Source organism: Sorghum bicolor, chromosome 7 (genome assembly GCF_000003195.3).
Source record: "Sorghum bicolor cultivar BTx623 chromosome 7, Sorghum_bicolor_NCBIv3, whole genome shotgun sequence".
Lineage (NCBI taxonomy): Eukaryota > Viridiplantae > Streptophyta > Magnoliopsida > Poales > Poaceae > Sorghum > Sorghum bicolor.
In genome coordinates this window covers 29790281-29807250 of record NC_012876.2, presented here as the reverse complement: position 1 = coordinate 29807250, position 16970 = coordinate 29790281, and the positions used below count along the sequence as shown (strand labels likewise).

Below are 16970 nucleotides of genomic sequence, written 5' to 3'. Positions count from 1 at the left end.
GTGGTGGCGGGAAATTCTGGTACCATCCAGCCCAGCGTTGTGCGTCTTCCTCTCGCACACGTCGGATATGTTGGCCGTTTTGTAACGCCAGTTGCAATGTTGCTTCTTGCCCAATCTGCAATTCGCCCATGTCATTAATGAGACTGTCCATACCTGTGGGCTGGTGACGCCTAGCCCTGTCCCTTGGGCGTGGAGTGCGTTGTGGAGGTAGACCCATGGAGTCTGAAGCATCCACTGACATCGCTTCATCGCCCTCTTCAACGTCATGGTGCGAGGATCCTCCTTGCTCCATCTGGGCGGCTTGCATCATCCTTCTTGTCACCCTGCGTGTCCCTGCAATATCTGGACTTGCCACTTGGGCTAGTCTAATGGTAAGTGTTCGGACCCCATACAACCGGCGCCTCGCACATGGGAGAGGAATTTCGGTTGTATAGCCCGGATAAATCATTTTAAGTTCACCATTTGGATTTCTTATGAGCATGTTAGCATTGATAAAGAAGTTCTCATCTACCACTCCTCTAACATAGCCAATGTCTTCAAAATAATGTGATTCAAGTAATCCAAAAGTATCGGCTATTCGAGTAATAAAGGATGTGAAATAGATGGGCTTCCCATACTCAATAGAGTTAAGCCAATAGTTCACTAGCAGTTTCACAGGGGAGACCTTGATTTTACTAACCATGGCATAGAGAATTTTAAGTTCGTCATCAATTAAAGTATCAGTTCCCATGCCAGGATATAGAGTGCACATGATCCAGAAGTGAAGAAAGCGCAAGGTTGGATTATGGATTTCAATGGGAGTAGGATTTGAACAATCATTAGAGCCAGAAATTGCTTTCCAGAATCTAAATTTATCGAACATTCTAGTGGCATGATCTAGATCAAGTTCACATTCATGTTCACACCCTAAAGCAGTGTTTAGCAAACTCCAATTTAATTGATGTTCTTGCTCACACATGCGAAAAGATATTCCATTATTTGTGAGTTTTAGGGTGCATAGAAATTCCTTAGCAAGCAATTCTTTTCCAAATTCAGGCACTTGCCAAAAACTACTCCAACCAATTGCTCTAAACACCTTATCGAATTCAACATCCATACCTGTGCGGGCCAAAAGGTCCGGATCGATGATGCTAGTGTGTAGGAAGAGACTTTCTCGGATGATGTAGCACCTTTGCAACTCTTCTTGGCTTAACATGAGGCCGCTCTCGGGCTCTCTCATCCTTGATGGAGGCTCGTAGGGTACCATCCCATGGTAACCTTCTTCTTCCTCCCTTCCATGAGCATGGTGAGAGCCTTGAGAAGAGCTCTCACCCTTTGCTTTCTTGAACTTGCCGAAGATATGCTTCTTCATCTTCCTACACAAGTGAGGCAAAACAAGCTCCTACTACTACTACTATGCAAGGGGAATCTTTTTGGGTTTTGGTTTTGATGACTATTTCTAAACTAAACTTGAGAAATGGCTTGTAACAAAGAGAGAAGAGAAAGGATTGTGAGCTCGAAATGGTTCTGGTGGTTTTGGGTGTGGAGTTGAGCTCACAATGCTGTGGTATTTATAGGGGGAGAAGGGCAAGTAGTGGACCCACAATATAGGGGTCCGCCGACCCCCCCTAGAAACACTTTGAATTTGAACTTAGCTTTATACAGGGAACCATTCTGCATGCTTTCAAGATTTTGCAGAGATGGTCCAAAATGGGGGTCGGCCGACCCCCATCCTAGCCCCTCCTCCACTTTAAACATTGTGTCATTGATTGTCCAGAAAAGTAAAGGCTAGGTGTGGACCAAAAGTTTTCAAATTGTTTCTGAGATTCCCTGTTTTAGTGCTTTGTGAAAGGTAAAAGATGAATGGCAAAAGTGGAGACATGTCTAAAGTGATTCCTATGGACCATGGGAGCACTCAAGCATGCCTAGGTGACCACTTTGCAGAATTTAAGCTAGTGGAGTGGTCCCAAAAGAATCAAAGATGAAAGGAGCATCTTATGACTAAAGTAAAGGATCAAGGGACCACTCTTTTTCAAACTTTAGCTAGTGTTACAAGCATAGGACTCCATTGTGATTCAAATGGTGGCCAGCAGGAAGCAAGTGGGGCCAATATGGGGGTCGGCCGACCCCCACATTGGAGCTCCCAGAGCATCCAAGTGCTGGGTTGGAACCTCTATGACTAGCAAGGTTGAAATGTGGTGAAGTGGGCCCTAAGGTGGGGTCGGGCGACCCCCCTTTGGGAGCTCCAGCAGCTCAAATTTTTATGACAAGTTATTCTCAAGATTTTATTTATTATGGCTAAACATTTTGTCGAAATAAGATATGCAAAATTCAAAGTAAGAATGCAATTGAAAAGTGAATAGTAGAAATTGAAATGCAGAAAATAAATATGGGATAACTACTGATTTACCTTATCAGCAAGGGCTCCATGTTTTAGGTCCGTAGAGCAGGACCTCTCCATCTTGTTCATTCTTTGGGTGCATCAGATGGTCCCGGAGACGTGGACCTTGATTGCACCTCTTTCTCCCGCCATACTTGCTTGGTATTGATTTTTGGTTCAGCGGGTTCCTCTTCTTTCTTTTCGGCCCTTTTGGCCGACTTACCTCTCTTGTCCCTTCGGCGTCGCATGTGGCGAGGCTTAGTCGGAGGTTCTTTGTCCTTCACCTGCATGTTAGCTTTATAACCATTGAATGGACATTTTACCTTCCATCCTGGGAATTGGAGGTGAATCTGGCCGGACCCCACATAGATGACTGCATTGACCGTGTTGAGGAATGGCCTTCCCAAGATGATCGAGACATCATTATTGGATCCCATATCCAAAATGATGAAGTCGGCAGGGACGTAGTCGTCTTGGACCTTTACCAGTATGTCCCTTGCCAACCCCTCAGGGATCCTGATCGTCTGATCTGCCATCTGCAAACGAACAAATGTGGGGTGCAAAGGCCCCCCTAGCAAATTATCATAAGTTACCTTGGCCATGATGTTGACACCCGATCCAAGGTCGCAGAAGGCGTTGTGGAAGATTTGCGGTCCGATCTCACAGGTGATGGTCGGCAGGCCTGGGTCGTCTTTCTTGGTGATGAAGGGTGAATCCAGAAGATAGCTCCAGTTGGATTGTACCGGAGGCTTACCGAACCTCGTAGTAACTAGTTTAACTCCTTCAATTGGGTCCTCAGGTTTCCCTGGGATCTTACCTTGCTCGAAGGATGGGACAGCTGCTGCTAATTGAGCTAATTGTGTTTCTAGCATTTTGTTAAAGCTCAACTGATTTTTCATAGCAGAGTTAAAGCTATCCAACTTTTCACTTAAGTTTTCAAGGATCTTATCATTAGCCATCATTTTCTTGTTAATGCTATCATTGATTTTAGATTGGCCTAAGACAAGATCTCTAAGAGAAGGTTGGTTACCAAAAGAATTATTGAAATTTTGATTGTAACCATTACCTTGATTACCTTGGTAGAAGGGGCGCGAGTTCCATTGCTGTTGTTGGGGCCGGTACCCATTGTTGTTGTTGTTGATGAAGCTCACTTCCTCCTTTGTTTCGGGACAATTGTTTCCCGAATGATCATCTCCTCCGCACACTTCGCACCATGAATCAGATTCAATGGCCCGTGCAGTGGCGTAAGGTTGAATGGTCTCTTGCTTGGAACTTTCTTCCATCTTCTTCATTAAGAGGTCCATCTTAGCAGAGAGCATGTCCACCTCATTCAAGGCATGGACACCTCTTCTCTTGGGTTGGAGGCGTTCCTCATTCCATCCTTGGTTTATAACCATCTTTTCAATGAGGTCCTTGGCATCCTTGACATTGTGTTGCAAGAATGCTCCTCCAGCGGCAGCATCAAGGTGACTACGGGCCAAACCGGTCAGGCCATGGTAGAAACCTTGGATTAGGAGCCACTCCTCTATCCCATGATGAGGACAGGCGCGAATGTACTCCTGCAGACGTTCCCATGCTTCGGGAATCGTCTCATCCGCTTGCTGTTGGAAGCTGGAAATCTTTCCACGAAGGGCGCTGGTCTTGCCCATCGGAAAGAACTTCTTGAGAAATGCATTGGCGCACCTCTCCCACGTGGTCACTTCACCCTTGTTGGCGTAGAACCATTGCTTCGCCTTCCCCAATAACGAGAATGGGAAGAGGCGAAGACGGATGGCGTCTGCGGCGACATTCTTGATGGTGAAGGTGCCGCACACCTCCAAGAAGTGTTGGAGATGGGCATTGGCATCCTCGTGTGGCTTTCTACAGAAGGGATTGGCTTGCACCATATTGATAAGCGCAGGCTTCAACTCAAAAGTCGCATCCCCCAAGTTAAGCTGCGGACCCGTGGCGACATTGTCAGCCGACGGCGCAGAGTACTCAGAGATGGTCTTCTGGGCCATAGCTTCTTTGATAACCGGTGCAGATACTCCTTCCTCTAACGGATTCAGGTTCGAGATGAACCTTTGAGGTGGAACTTGACGACGTCTAGTTCTCCTCAACAGTTGCTCAGGATCTTCAACGAAGTTTGACGGCAATTGGAAACCGCTCATACACTGTCAGGCTTCACAATAAAGGAAGACAAGACAAGTGATGGGTTATCCCTATCACTACTTGATAACTAGCAAACTCTGGATTCTCTTTTTCTTAAAACTCTTAGACAGACGGTCTCCCCGGCAACGGCGCCAGAAATGCTTGTTGACACTTCTTAACGCAACCACCGGATATCGGCGACGGCGCCAGAAGTGCCCTGGTAGGGTAACTATATTTACTATTGGATAATTCCGCAAGCGCACAGAATGTACCGCTGTAGCACTTCACCAAGGAGTATTCCAAGGTATCGTAATTTATATTTTCCCAAGGGAAAGCGGCTAAGTGTGTTTAACAAAAAGGGGAATGAGATTCCTTGAGTTGTCTAGTATCAACTAGTGAATAAGGGTGGTAAATAACGAATAGGAAGGGTAGTGGTGAATCCAAGGTCCTATGCTAAAGGTAAATGGTAGAGTTAGCTAGGTGGGAGGACAACGAGTGAGTAAAGGACTCCTATGTATCTAACTTGACTTCTGTGACTTACTTTAATAGATAATTGCCTTAACTACGCTAGAGCCTTACTAACTGTGTGCGAGGGATAGCCGAGCTGGTAAGACGCTTAGAAGGTTTTTCACCTAACCCCTTACCGAAAGCGACTATTGGGCTTATGGACGCCTTACCTTTTAAGAACTAGCCTGTACGTGAGGAGAACCTAATGCCGCCCACGATCTGTCACCTACTAGGGAGTGCGCTCCTACTTTCCGTTCAAGCCAGCGGTAATCAAAGGTAATCTTAAGTATGAGCACCACGCTCACACTTAATCCTACAACGCTAACTAGTTGCAGCTAGCTAGAGCTCCTATACAAGATAGGACGATGATGCACACACAGGAGTGGTTACAGGTCACTAACTTCACTAAGACAACTATATTACTAAAGTAAATGCACAACAAGACTAAAAGACTTGCACTAAGTAAGAACTTAGTAAAGTAAAGTAAGAATAATATATTAATAAAAGGAAAGTCTTACAAAAGTAGAAAGGTACAAGAGCTATACCAGACTCTCCAGAAGACGACTCCAGAGACCCCGAGCTTCGCTCGACTCGACTCTAACTCCCACTCTAGACTAACTACTACTCTACTTGTATGCTTGGAACTTGTAATGCACTTGGCCTTGGAATTGCACACTTGAAATGAAGGGTGGAGGCTGCCTTTTATAGAGGGAGATGGAGTAGGGGTTACTCCATCGCCACGTCATCGATCCGCGTGACATCTTCTCTCCACCCTTGGATCAAACCGACCTCACAACCGCCATTTGATCAACGGCAGGGGCAAATCAACATGTGGGACATGTGGGGAAGGTCGGTGGGAGGCCACCGACCCTGGAACCGCCTTTGATGTGGGGTCGGGCGACCCCACTTCTGGGCCTCTGGGCCCACCAGCAGTGTCCACAGGGGTCCCTTATGTCGGTGGACTAGGTGGCACACCTGGGTCCCACCAAAGAGGGGTCGGGCGACCCCCTCCCTGTGGGCCCAGGGTGTCACCTGTTGTCCCCTCGATCTCCTCTTGATGATTCTGATGTTGGCTTTGTCAAATAATGTCTTGAATTTGTTGTTCCTGCATAAACAAGCTAAGAGTACAAGTGGAACTAGTTATGGATAAAATATGTTCATGTCATGTCATTTCCCCTTGCAACCAAGGCATGTTGACGGTGTTTTGTATGTGGATTTCTATGGTATATCCACCGTCAACAGTGGTGCACTTGTGCTTTTTGATTCAAGAGCATCGCATTCTTTTGTGAGTTCAGACTTTGTGTCTAAGCGTAATCTCAAGGCAATTACACTTGATAAGGGCAGTTATTGCATTAGTGCTGCTGGAAATGATATTTCTACCAATCGAGTGGTTTTGGGGCAACTCTAGAAATAGGAGACCGTTAGTTTCTTGCTGATCTGGTTGTTTTACCCGGTGTGGGTATAGATGTAATTCTGGGTATGAAGTGGATGAGTGGCAACGGAGTTCTTATCGACACCACCACTCGTGTAGTGATGTTGAGAGACCTGAATACCAAAGAGGCGTTCTTAGTGCAACTTCCTCGAGATATTCATATCCGTAGCACAATGAATGTAGTTACATCTAGGGCCATCGAGGATATTCCGGTCGTGTGTGAATTCCCGGATGAATTCCCTGATGATTTGCCCGGGCTTCCTCCAGATCGGGATGTGCAGTTTAAAATTGAATTGATTCCAGATACTGCTCCTATCTCTAGAAAACCATATAGAATGCCACCAAATGAGCTAGCTGAACATAAAACCCAGCTGAATGAGTTGTTAGAGAAGGGTATTATCCATCCTAGTTCTTCTCCTTGGGGTTGTCCAGCTATCTTTGTAAAGAAGAAGGATCAGTCCTTGCGCATGTGCGTGGACTATCGTCCTCTGAATGCGGTGACCATCAAGAATAAATACCCTCTTCCTCGCATTGATATCATGTTTGACTAGTTGTCTAAAGCCAAGGTATTCTCCAAAATTGATTTGAGATCTGGGTACCATCAGATCCAGATCCGTCCTAAAGATGTACCTAAGACAGCTTTCTCGACGAGGTATGGGTTGTATGAGTATCTCGTCATGTCCTTCGGTCTTACAAATGCACCTGCTCACTTCATGTATGTCATGAATTCGGTGTTCATGCCCGAAGTTGACAAGTTTGTGGTGGTCTTCAGTGATGATATCTTGGTATACTCTCGCAATGAAGAAGAGCACACGGAGCATCTGCGTGTGGTGTTGTCGCGTTTGCGTGAGCATCAACTTTACGCCAAGCTCAGCAAATGCGAGTTTTGGCTAAAGAAAGTACCTTTCTTGGGCCACGTCTTATCTGAAGAAGGTACATCGGTGGATCCGGCTAAGGTGCAAGAAGTGCTGGATTGGAAGGTTCCAACTTCGGTGCACGAGGTTCGGAATTTTCTGGGTCTGGCAGGGTATTATCGTCGATTCATTCCAGAATTCTCAAAAATATCCAAGCCTATGACTTGCCTACTCAAAAGGATGAGAAGTTTGTGTGGACGCCTAAATGTGAAGAGGCATTCCACAAGTTGAGGATATTGCTAACATCAGCTCTTGTCCTAGCTCCACCCGATATTGAGAAGCCCTTCGATGTCTTTTGTGACGCGTCTGGTATCGGCCTAGGCTGTGTGTTGATGCAAGAAGGTCGTGTTATCGCGTATGCCTCGCGCCAACTCTGAAAGCATGAGGTCAATTTCCCTACTCATGACTTAGAATTGGCTGTAGTTATCCATGCCTTGAAAATCTGGAGGCACTACTTGCTAGGTAATCTGTGCAATATCTACACTAATCATAAGAGTCTCAAGCACATCTTCACTCAACCTGAGTTGAACATGTGGCAGCGAAGGTGGCTTGAGTTGATTAAAGATTATAATCTTCAAGTGCACTACCATCCAGGCAAGGCAAACGTAGTTGCAGATGCCTTGAGTCGGAAGGTGCACTGTCATTCAGTTCAAATGGAAGATCCATTGTTGTCACATTTGATGCACCCACTTGTGCTCAGCCAGATTTCTCTGGAGAGTTTTCTTCGCAATCGAGTCATCGAATTGCAGCAAACCGATGTAGGCATCTACCATATAAAGAGGAAAATGAAGGAAGAAGAAACCAGGCATTTTCGGGTCGATGAGAGCAGAATCCTATGGTTCAAGGATCGACTCGTGGTCCTAAAAGACTGTGAGCTGCGAAATCAGATCTTATCTGAAGCTCATTCATCCAAGTTGTCTATCCATCCTGGTAGTAGTAAGATGTATCAGGATCTGAAACCTTGGTTTTGGTGGACAAAGATGAAAAAGGAGATTGTTGGTTTTGTCGCTCGTTGCGACAACTGTTGTCGTGTGAAGGCCGTTCACATGAAAGCAGGTTTACTTCAACCATTGTCAATTCCTGGTTGGAAATGGGAAGCAGTCAGTATGGATTTTATCTTTGGACTCCCAACTTTTGTTAAGGGTTATGACTCTATCTGGGTGATTGTAGACCGTTTGACCAAGGTTGCTCGTTTTATTCCAGTCCGAACTGACTATCGTCCACATCAGTATGCAGAGTTGTACTTCGAGGACATTGTCCGTCAATATGGTGTGCCTCGAACTATCATATCAGATCGTGGACCATAGTTCATTGCCCGTCTTTGGGAGTGTCTTCATGAGCAAATTGGTAATTACTTGGTTCGTAGTTCGGCATATCATCCTCAAACAGCCGGTCAAACTGAACGTGTTAACCAAATCGTAGAAGACATGTTGAGGGCATGTGGTCTCTCTTCAAAGGGTTCATGGGTAAAGTGGTTGTCGTTAGCTGAGTTCTCTTATAACAATAGTTACCAAGAGAGCATCAAAATGGCTCCATATGAAGCCCTATATGGTCGAAAATGTCGAACCCCGTTGAATTGAGTGGAATCCGGGGAACGAAGGTATTATGGCATCGATTTCATAAACGAAGCGGAGCAGCAAGTCCTTACCATCCAGCAACATCTGGAAGCTGCTCAAGCTCGTCAGAAAAGTTATGCTGATAAAAGAAGGAAGCCGATCGAGTTTGCAGTCGGTGACCATGTGTATATCAAGGTGTCTCCGATGAAAGGCGTACAAAGGTTCGGAGGCAAGCGAAAGCTTGCACCTCGTTATGTGGGTCCTTATCGGATTCTCGAGAGAAAAGGGAACGCGGCGTACAAAGTTCAACTACCAGTTGAGCTTTGAGCTATTTTTCCTTTCTTTCATGTATCACAATTGAAGAAATTCCTTCGTGTTCCGGAAGAACGAGTGGAAATTCGGGATATCAAGTTGAAGTCTGACTTGGTGTATGAAGAGAAACCTATAGCGGTTGTTGACCGCAAGGAACAGGTAACCTGCAATCGTATGGTTCAATTCTACAAGGTGTTCTGGAGTAACCACGGGGAGGAAGATGCCACTTGGGAAACGGAGGACTATTTAAAAGAAGTTTATAAAACTTTCTTCGAAAATAAGTAAGCTTCCAAATCTCGGGACGAGATTTTTGTAAGGGGCAGGGCTGTAACACCCCAGTGTTATGGTTGCATCAATCACATGCATAACATGAGCATCATCATCTACTTAAGCATACCATGATCATCATTTACCTTGGGTTATGTCATTTTATGCAAAAATGTGATTTAATTTGCTTAATTATGCTTCCTATGCTTGTGTTTGTTGGTACCATGCTCATGCTTGTGTGCTATGCCATGGTAATTAGTTTATCTATGCTTAACTCAACCTTAGGAACAATGTTCATGTTGAACACTTCTCCAAATTAAGTACTTAAGTCATACTTCCATGTATAGGCCCTAGAAACCTCTTTTGCCTAAGCTTTTAAAAAGTGTTTCATAAATTGTTTGCATGTCAAAACTTTCTACAGCACAGTTGTAGCAAATATTATAAGGAACAAAAGTTGTTTTATGGCCATCTCATGAAAATGTTCACATCATGCCCAAAAATGGCCCACAATTAGATTTGGGGCTGTTTCCAACATTTAGAAAATTTTCTAAGTCTGGAATCGCAGCAGTTTGCTCGAGGGTGTTTTGTTTAGCTTCAAGTTTGAATTCTAGGCCGAATCAAACTATGATCTTATAAGCAATGTTGGAGTCCTCATGTAGTTCTACAGCATGGAGCAATTAGACAGCAAAATCATCAAATGGATTAGGAGATAATCGCAGTGCAAAATCGAGTTTCAGTCGGCTTTTGAAACTGAATGGAGACGCCGTCAGCAGAGGGGAGCTCGCCGGTGACGCCGCGTGTCTGGACTCGTGGCGTCCGTACGTCTCTGTTGGTCCCGCTCGTCAGTCCTCAGCGTGTCCTACAGCTCGCCACGGTGCCCCCGGACGTGTGGACATCGCCATTTCCACTCCGGTTCGCCCTCTCTCGCGTCCGTTGTCTTCTCCGCGTCGCCGCCGCTGCTTCGGCGAGCTCGCGCGCTCGCGTCTCAGCGTCTCTGGCCAAGCGACTCCGTCCAGTGCTCCGCTAGCTTCCCCGCAACACCGTCGTCGACTAGGCTGCGGCTGCCAAGCCTCGGTAAGCCCGCATTGTCTTCTCTGTCGCGAGCTTACATCGCCGGAGCTCCGCTGTGGTCACCGGTGTCGTGGCCAGGGCTCTGTAGTCCACCATTTCTCCTTGTTCTTGTCCCAAAAGCACCGCTGTGCCGTGCTGATGCTCGTCCGAGTCCTCCTTCGCCTGGTCTCCGACCAGAGACGCCCGCGGTCGGCCGCACACCACTGCCGTGCCGCCATTCGCGAGGGCGACTTACCTAGGGATCGGTAGAGTTAGGGTTTCTGGTACCAATCGGTGCAGAATGGAGTGAGGAGCACGGTGGTGCTCTTGGCCATCGCCGAGTCCTCACCGTCAATGAGATCTCCGGCGGTCAAGTCGCGCCTCTGCTCTCGGGTCACTGACGTGTGGGGTCCGTTGACCTGCGGGGTCCCCCTGTCAGTCTCTCTTTCCCTTTTTTGTTTGATTTAGCGTTTGTGCTGTTTTGCAAAAATCATATCTCTAGTTCCTTTGATCCAAAATTTGTGAAATAAATTTTGTGATGTTCCTTGAGATGGCTAGTTTGTAATAAAAATATAAAATGCACCATGTTTTCTGGGAAAAATAATTGTTATGATTTAATCTTGTTATTTATGTGTAAATTCATATCTTTTGTTATACTGCACCTTTTGCTATGAAATTTTTATGGTAGGCTCTGTGTAGTATTAGAATACTATGATAATTATTTCATGATTTTTGGAGTATTGTACCTGTGATATGTAACTTATGTTTGTGATATGGCTTGTTTTCTTACTTAAATCATAATAAATGTTTGGTGCTTATGTTGGTGCTCTACTCTGGTGTCAAACTTGTTTATGGTAATAGTAACCTGTAAATAATCTGAAATCTGTTGTTTGACACTATCTAAGCTATATTTCTTAATTTATGAAATAAGCACCTTGTCACATGTTAAATGCTTATCTTGAATTTGGCATGTGCAATTGTTCTAAAATTTTTATGGTAATGTCAAGATGCTATACTTGTGCTTGTGTAATTTTTGTAGATTTTTCTGAGTACTTTTGCTGGTATCTTGTAATCATGTCTTTTTATGGAGTTAATTTAATAAATGCCATGTTATTATATGTTTAGTGGTTAACATGTGGTGCTCTGGTAACCTTAGGATATACTTATGCTTGTTATCCATTTGGTTGGCACTAATTATGTTTTGGCTTTGTCATCAAATAATTAATTAAAGGGTTAAAAGCTGTTCTGGACAGCAAGGGAATAATCTAACTTTTGCTTGATGATAACTTAGTTTTCTGGAAGACTTGTCTAAATCAAAGTTGTTGTAGACTTTATGAACTAGCTGTGGTTTAAATTTGGGATCAATTGGTCCAATAATCTAAGAGTTATGGCTCTTCCAAGTTAGGTTCCAGAAATAGGTGCTTTCTGTTTTTTCTGGGACAGAACCTGGAACTTTGTTTAATTGACTTGTTTAACTTATGAATCTTACTGTGATGTTAAAAGGTGAAATATAGAAAATTTCTTAAGCTTTCCAGAATGTCTTCATTTATGATTGTTAGACCAATATAGCAATAGTTATGATCCGTTTACTGAGCTGTTCTGTTATGTGATGCTTGCTGTTTATAGTTGACTTGGTAAGTTTTGCCAAGCTAATTAGTCATCTTGTGTGAAATTGTTATGAAAGTTACTCCGTAAATGAGTGTCCAGTGAGTTCTAATTATGTATCAAGCATTCATCCTCATCCAGGGTGCACACATTCTTATTCATCGTGCATGCAATAGGTGCACCGGAAGCGACAACTGCGTTCGAGCTCCAGGTGAACCCCGAAGGCCAGGAGACCAACCCGGAGACGGAGGTTCAGCCAGCCGGACACGAGGAGCCCAAAGAGGAGATCGAGTGCCCTAATCACGAGCCTGCATCGTTCATGAAAGGCAAGCCCCGGAGCATCTTAAGTCTCCCAATTTAATCGGTAGAAGTCGGGTGATGTCCTGTCACCTGCGTGAAATAGGGTTGTGTCGGATCACGATTGACTATATGTGCTATCGTGGGAAAGAACCTGATTAAAATGGCTTAAGCCAGGTGGAGTTTTGCAAGGTCGTAGTAACTCCGTCTGTGGCAGCTAAGGACCGATCGTTGTACGTCCTCTTGTCATGTTGAACGCATGCCTGACACTTAGTTGGCCGGTTAACTCGTTCCGACCGTGAAGCCTAGTAGTATGACTCAGGCCGGAAGACCGACAAGTATAAAGTGCGCACTACCGGAGGAAGTGCGGTGTGCGGGGTACCATTGGCGTAAGACCAAAGGCAGGTGAGTTAAAAGTCCTGACCTCCCTGGCAGAGTGGTAGCCCTGTGAGTGCGGCGCTGATCGGAGCCGCGATTCCTGAGTCGTACCAAAGGTGACCCGCTTGCTCTCCGACGGGGGATGCTTGGGTGAGTGCTAGGAATAACCCTCCAACTAGATAGGAATTGATTCGAATCGTCGTCTCTCCCGGATAGTGAGAACTTGACAGAGCAGCAGCAAATGTAGCATTCACTAAAGAGTAATCGTTCGTAATAATGATGATAGCAAGGAAGAGCATATGATGAACTTGATATGGTTATTATTGTTTGTATTAATCAAAGTGAAGTGTTTTAGTACAGGTGATAATCTAGTGCTAGGCTAATCAAGATTAATATGATGCCTTTACAAATAGTATATTAATCATTTGAGCTTTTGGCAAATGTTGAGTCAAGCTAGCTACACTTTATACTTAGCCATGCATGATCCTTGGTGTCTTTTATGTTTTACTAGACAGGTAAGTCTAGCTGAGTACATTCTCGTACTCAGGGTTTATTCCCACCTGTTGCAGATGATATCTTTTATGATGTCTTCTGTAAGACCTGTCTCCAACCCGCTGGGGATGAAGACAAAACCGTTGGGCACGGATCTCTAACTACTTTGTACCTGTTGCTTTTGATGGATGGCATGAGACTCTGGCAGAAACAAGAACTTGTGAACTGAACTTTGGAATGTGTGTTGTAAACTATTTTGCTTCCGCTACTACAAACTTGTGTTGTAATAACTAAGTAACTCCGGTGTGGTGCCGCTTCGACGGCGATGAATGACTATGTAACATTCGCTGTGTTATGTTGAACTATTACAATCTTGGTTTGTTGCAAGTTGGTTTGAAGTCCTTCGTGATTTCAGTTGACTACCGAGATTATATGGGCTCAAGTTTGGAAACTTGATTGCTAGTCGATCGTTTCTACACTTGAACTCTTATAATTTTGTTAGTTCTGTGACAATTATCGCTGCTTGCAGCAAGTTATCTGGCTGTTCTTCAGCTAGTTATCGGTGTTCTTCCTACGTCGTGAATATCGGGACAACGTGTCGCATCATGAAGCCTGAGGAAGGTTACTTTGATTTGGTAAGCCTCTCGAGCTATCCCTACTCGACCTTTGTTGTTGGCTCCGTCGTTTTCTATCCAATCATTCTGAGACTTATGCCTATTTTGCCAGGGGACGATCGACGCCCGATCCTCTAGGCCTCCGGTGGAGGATGACGCCGAGCGCAAGAAAAGGCGTGCCTCCACGGAGAAGCATAAGTCCGCAAAGGACGCAGAGAAGAAGAAGGAAAAGAAGAAGAACCTCGAGCGGCAAGCGCTCGAGGAACGTCGAGCCAAGTCGAGGCACGAGTGGGTCGTCCTTCCTGTAGGGTAAGGTTTTCATACCGTGATTCTGTGTTTGTTATCTTATTTGTCAACCGATGCCCACCATCTTAGGCCCTTTCTTCATTGCTCAGGTTGAAGAGGCCATTAGAGCAGGCCCAACCCTCGATGGCTAAGAGGCTCAAAGTGGGGGCAAGCTCCAAGGATCTGGGTAAGTGACTTCGCTCCTCTTCTCATGGTCTTGGGGTTAGCTTTACTTATAACTGAGTTTCCTTGTGATTGATGTATCGTTTTGGGTCGTATGCAGGTTCTCCCGACCCTCGACCGCCCACTGGAGATGACAAGACCCCACCTCGATTGTCGGAGGGGGGTGGTGGTTCTGGAAGCGTCTTGCCATCCCCTGGACAAGGCGAGACGACTCACCTACAAGGTCAGGAGGGAGCCCCCGAGCCGCCCAAGTCGGGGGAGCGGGTGACCCCATCACTATTCGATGAGCACTCATGTGACGGACGAGAGGGTCGAGACCCCACAGGTCAAGGGACAGACTCTATGGCCCATTGGGCTCCACTCCATCGAGGAAGCGAAAAGGAGGAAGGACGAGGAGGAGCAGCAGGAGATGAGGGAGGAGGAAGAGGGAGAGCATCATCGTCGGCAAAGGCAGCAGCAGCAGCAAGAGGCGTAGGTGCAGCAGTGGCAGCAGCAGCAAGAGCAGGAGGCACAAGTGCAGCAGCAGCAAGAGGCGCAGGTGCAGCTTGAGGAGCAATTGGAGCAGCATCGGCAACAAGAGCTGCCGGAGCTTCAACTGCAGCAGCAGCTGGAGGAGCTGCTCGAGCAGCAGTAATCGCAAGGGCCGCACGAGTAGCAGTCACAGCCGCTGCAAGGGCTCGAGACAGGGAAGGAGGAGCTTCCAGTTTATAGCCCCACGACTCCCGCGTGGCTCTGTCTTGGGGGGCTCGAGACAGGACGGTGTTGTGGCGCTGGCGTGTGCCGTGCGCACACCGGCGGATCCCCACTCCGAGATCAAAGGTACCATCTATGGTATCGAGGGTATCGCCCCAGGGTTCCTTGAGGGTCGATGACCGTGGGAGGATCTTAGGCCGGTGGTGGAGACGAGGCTGGGACCTCAGGCGGCGGCGATGCGGACGAGGCCGGGACTTGGAGGTCTATGGACGATGATGGGCGGTTTCCCTCTCTCGTCAACCTGTTCCTACGCCATGGAGGCTCGCTCGAGACGGTGCAGGAGCTTATCCAGGGCGTCAAGGCACGCACGGAGGTGGAGCTCGAGCACTGGGGTCTAGGCAGGATCCACCTTCGAGCCTCCACATCTCCGGATGAGCCCAACATCATGATGGACGATCGGAAGGAGGTGGAGAAGTGGGAGCACCTCGAAGAGCTTCATCTCTGGATGAAGCATGTCGTGGGCCTCATGTCCGACATCGTCAACAACGGCCTAGGCCAGGCCTTCTTTGTAAGGATTCCTATACTCTCGTTACTTTGACTTTTCTTGCTAGGCCAGTATGCTTATCGCCTCATATTTCATTGCAGGATTTGAAAGAAACATCCCAGCTGAAGTCGGGCTTCATTCACGCGACAAGGGGCGGCTGCGAGCAGATTCCTCTTCTCAAGGATCAGCTCCTCGAGTCGCAAGAGAAGCTCCTCAAGGTGTACAAGGATCTCACTGTGGCTCTGGAGGAGAAGAAGGAGAAGGAGGCCGCTCTGACCGATGCTCGGAAGAATTTGTCTAGTATGAACGGCGAGGTTTCCTGTGCAGAGGAAGATGCCGAAGTCGCTCGAGAAGCCATGGAGAAAGCAAAGGAGGAGGCTACCCGGTCGAGGGAGCAGGCCGTCTCAGCCGAGGAGGCGGCGGCTAAGGCACGGGAGGAAGCTGCGCGATATAAGGGCACGGCCGCCGAGCTAGACAAGGAGAAGAGGCTTGTGGAGTCAGACCTTGCCGCCGCTTGGAGTGCTTATGGCGGGGTGAAGGCGCCACTCCTAATGAGTGAGATCACTTGAGGCGCCGTAGAGGAGGCTGAGAAGAAGGCCCGTGAGGACCTCGAGGCAGAGCGAACCCACTCTCGCGGCCTTTCTGACGATGTTGATCGTCTAAAGAAAATGCTGCAAGAGAAAGTAGAAACTATCCTACAGTCGGGCAAGATGATCGAGGACCTGCGGGTCAAAAAGACAGAGTTGGCTCGTTTCTACAAGGAGATCGAGAGGGCCAACACCGACCTGGTTGGTGAGAACACGGCTCTCGAGGAGAAGATCCATGGTAAACCTTTCATGCCCTTGTGTTTCTTTTGTTTCTGTTATAAAGCTTTTCTGTCGTCTAACTCCTTATCTCAATTTCTACAGGGCTTAAGGATGATCTACTGGCCGCCCAGGTCGACGTCCAATCTTGGAAGGCTCAGCTCGAGGGGGAGGTCACCTTGACTGGTCGACTAAGGACCTGGGAGCTCGAGCCTGCGAATGAGGCGGGGGAGGCTGCTCGAGGCGATGCCCTGGTCGACCAATTATGCTATCTGTTGACACCGTTTTTGGACACGTATCTTTGGATGTGCACCTGGTGTTAATGAAGTGTAGATCGGCAGGTGGAAAGATCGTGACTAGTCTATAGGAGAGTTGCCGATGAGGGTTGGTGCCGATGGAAAAACGATAGGATATGACTAAGTCCAGGAGTGGTGATGGGTTCGTGCCGATGACTAGTATTGATGGCTGCCGATGGCTGCGAAAGGTAGTCTGTCGATGGTTATGAAGAAAAGCAGAGGTGTTGCCGATTGACTCGTGATGGTGTACCGA

At 46.8% G+C, this 16970-nt stretch overlaps 1 protein-coding gene across 1 annotated transcript in view; it reads left to right on the top strand.

Moving 5' to 3' along the window:
- Positions 1 to 15015, top strand: part of LOC110437251 (putative uncharacterized protein DDB_G0271606) — a 57110-nt gene extending 42095 nt beyond the window's left edge. Inside the window, exons 3-6 of the mRNA XM_021465631.1 lie at positions 14026 to 14222; positions 14309 to 14385; positions 14482 to 14645; positions 14866 to 15015. Coding sequence (XP_021321306.1) covers positions 14026 to 14222; positions 14309 to 14385; positions 14482 to 14645; positions 14866 to 15015 — 588 coding nt within the window. The remainder of the gene's footprint in view (positions 1 to 14025; positions 14223 to 14308; positions 14386 to 14481; positions 14646 to 14865) is intronic.